This window comes from Poecilia formosa, unplaced genomic scaffold (genome assembly GCF_000485575.1).
Source record: "Poecilia formosa unplaced genomic scaffold, Poecilia_formosa-5.1.2 Scaffold499, whole genome shotgun sequence".
NCBI classification, from domain to species: Eukaryota; Metazoa; Chordata; class Actinopteri; order Cyprinodontiformes; family Poeciliidae; genus Poecilia; species Poecilia formosa.
In genome coordinates this window covers 320,341-323,253 of record NW_006800438.1, presented here as the reverse complement: position 1 = coordinate 323,253, position 2,913 = coordinate 320,341, and the positions used below count along the sequence as shown (strand labels likewise).

Here is a 2,913-nt window from a genome sequence, read left to right as displayed (position 1 = left end):
TAGGGGGCGCCCCACAGTTTGGGAACCTCTGTACTAGATCATCAAATCACCACGTTGCCTGTAGGGATTTATAATGTCCAGCAGGTATCACTATTAAATGACACAGTATCAACAGAATCAATACAGTTTTGCTATGGGTCGAAACGATACATGACTCCTCAATTACCCATCACTAGTTAACACCATGCTTCACAATAGGGATGTTAATGTGGAGGGATCTTATTGAAATGTTCTAATTTTTTGTGACCTTCTCAGTCCTTTCCTGATGATTTAAAATATTTTTTGGGGGTATTTGGTAAATTACATAAAACTGTATCATGTAACATTGTAACATTACATAACATAAAATAATAACAATAACAATCTTTATTGTCATTATAAAATCATGCAATGGTTTCATAGATTATAACAAAATTAATGAAAATACTGCTACAGGGTATTTAATGCCCTTATGGCTACCAGGTATAAACTGTTCTTTAGTCTGTTAGTTCTTGCTTTAATGCTCCTGTATCTGCAGCCAGATGGCAGCAGCTGGAACAAATGTTGACAAGGGATCTGGCATTAGTGAGGAAAATGCTGGGAAGCGGAGCTTTATGAGGCTGTCTTCGAAGTCTCACCAAAACTCTGGCTCTGCAGCCTCTCTTCTGTTTTCTTTCTTTGTGCCGTCTGTGCGCCTTTGAAAATGGAGTGGTACTCCATTGAGAGCCGAGAGTGTAAAAAATCAGCTGTAACACTCCGATCTTCAAAGACCGATCTTCAGAAGAACATGCTTACTGTAGCAGTGGTTCATGTTTAGGCAAGAGGTGGTTCGCCCAACATAAAGTGAAATGATCCAAGTTAATACCACCGAGACGCAGGAAAAGTGCCGAGTATCTAGTGCGCCGCTGTTAACCGTATCAGAATGCATCAGAATAAATGTATCAGATTGTCTGATTGTTTTCTACAAGTTTAACCTAAATTCATAGAAGACAATTACTTTGCCATCTATGGAAACTATGTTTTTTTTAAATCAAATGACCTCATCTAACCTTCTCTTCCTTCCGCAATAATAAATTGTACTATTCAAATTAAAGGCTTCACTCAAAGAAAATATAAATACGTAAGTCAATACTGATACTATTGGCAATATATTTCGCATCCCTACAACAATATGGGAAGATTTCCACTTTGACGTGTTAATATAGTACTGCACTTACACTCAGTTTGTCATGATTGATCTGAAACATGTAAAATATTTTTTACAGTAGCATGGTATTATACAAGTTCAATTACATGAATCTGTATTAATGTAATTGAATACATTAATATTAATGTTTAAGTGTTCTTGCTCTTAAACAAATAAGAAAAATCTAATGTCTATTGTTGTGCTAACAACTACTATTTTTTCCCCTAGAATCTAGTAATGATTTGTTTGTCTACTTGCCCGCTCCATAGCAGCAGTAAGGTTGTCTTCTCTGCACCGGACACTACTACCATGTCAGAGAAAACTCAATACTTTAGTACAATTTTCTTCTTAAAATGTACACAAAATAGTTAATAATGGCAAATTAAAATATGCATTAGACATGTTTCTAAATTACTAAATATGTAAAACGGATAATTTAAATGTATCTTACCTGAGAATCTCCAGTTTACAGTCTGGACTCATCAGTCCACTGCACAGCAGCTTCACTCCTGAATCTGTCAGGTCGTTGTTACTCAGGTCCAGATCTCTGAGACTAGATGTTGTTGAGCTGAGCAACGAGGACAGAGCTTCACAGCTTCTCTCTGAGAGGTTACACCCACTCAGTCTGAGAGGACAGAAGGGGTACAGAGTGATTATCTGTTTTATTTGTTACATAGTTTTATAAAACCAAATACATCTGTACTTACAGAGCTTTGTTAGAGACTTTGACTATTGGCAGCAGCTTCAGAAAAGCTTCATCTGAAGCAGAGTATTTCTTCAGGTCAAACATATCAAAGTCTTTTTCAGATGAAAGTAGGATGAAGTGCAGAGCTGACCACTGAGCAGGAGACAGCTGGTGGGCTGAAATACTTCCTGTTTGTAGAGATTGTTGGATTTCCTCCACCAGAGACTGATCATTTAGTTCATTCAGGCAGTGGAACAGATTGATGCTTTTCTCAATACACAGATGATTGTTCATCTTCTCCTTGATGTACTGGGCTGTGTCTTTATTAGCTGTCAAACTTTTTTCTCTCTGTGTCACAAGGCCTCTTAAGTGACGCCTATTGGTCTCCAGTGAAAGACCAAGTAGGAAGCGGAGGAACAAGTCCAGGTGTCCATCTGGACTCTCTAGGGCCATGTCCACAGCACTCTGGTACATCTCTATCTCTGAGGATCCATGGCTTCTTGTTTCGAAGTCCTTGGATTTTGTTTCACCTTTTGCCAGCAGATTGACTCCAGATTTGATGAAGGTCAGATGAACATGAAGAGCAGCCAGAAACTCCTGAACACTCAGGTGGACGAAGCAGAACACCTTGTTCTGGTACAGCCCTCTCTCTTCTCTGGAGATCTGTGTGAAAACTCCTGAACACACTGAAGCTGCTCTGATATCGATGCCACACTCTGCCAGGTCTGATTCATAGAAGATCAGGTTTCTTTTCATCAGCTGCTCAAAAGCCAGTTTTCCCAGAGACTCGATCATCTTCTGGTTCTCTGGACTCCAGTGTGAGTCTGTCTCAGCTCTTCCGTTATACTTGACCTTCTTCAGTTTGGTCTGAACCACCAGGAAGTGGATGTACATCTCAGTCAGGGTCTTTGGCAGATCTTCTCCATCTTTCTTGTTCAACATGTCTTCCACAACTGTAGCAGTGATCCAGCAGAAGATTGGGATGTGGCACATGATGTGGAGGCTTCTGGATTTCTTTATGTGGGAGATTACTAATCTGGCCTCCTCCTTGTATCTAAACTTT

The 2,913-nt window shown here is 39.5% G+C and overlaps 1 protein-coding gene across 1 annotated transcript in view; it reads right to left on the bottom strand.

Moving 5' to 3' along the window:
* Positions 1–1,612: 1,612 nt before the first annotated feature.
* The window catches only part of LOC103156779 (protein NLRC3-like), a 1,762-nt gene continuing 461 nt past the window's right edge, over positions 1,613–2,913 (bottom strand). The window contains exons 2-3 of the mRNA XM_007578947.2: positions 1,873–2,909; positions 1,613–1,790 (exon numbers count right to left, since the gene is read on the bottom strand). Coding sequence (XP_007579009.1) covers positions 1,613–1,790; positions 1,873–2,909 — 1,215 coding nt within the window. The remainder of the gene's footprint in view (positions 1,791–1,872; positions 2,910–2,913) is intronic.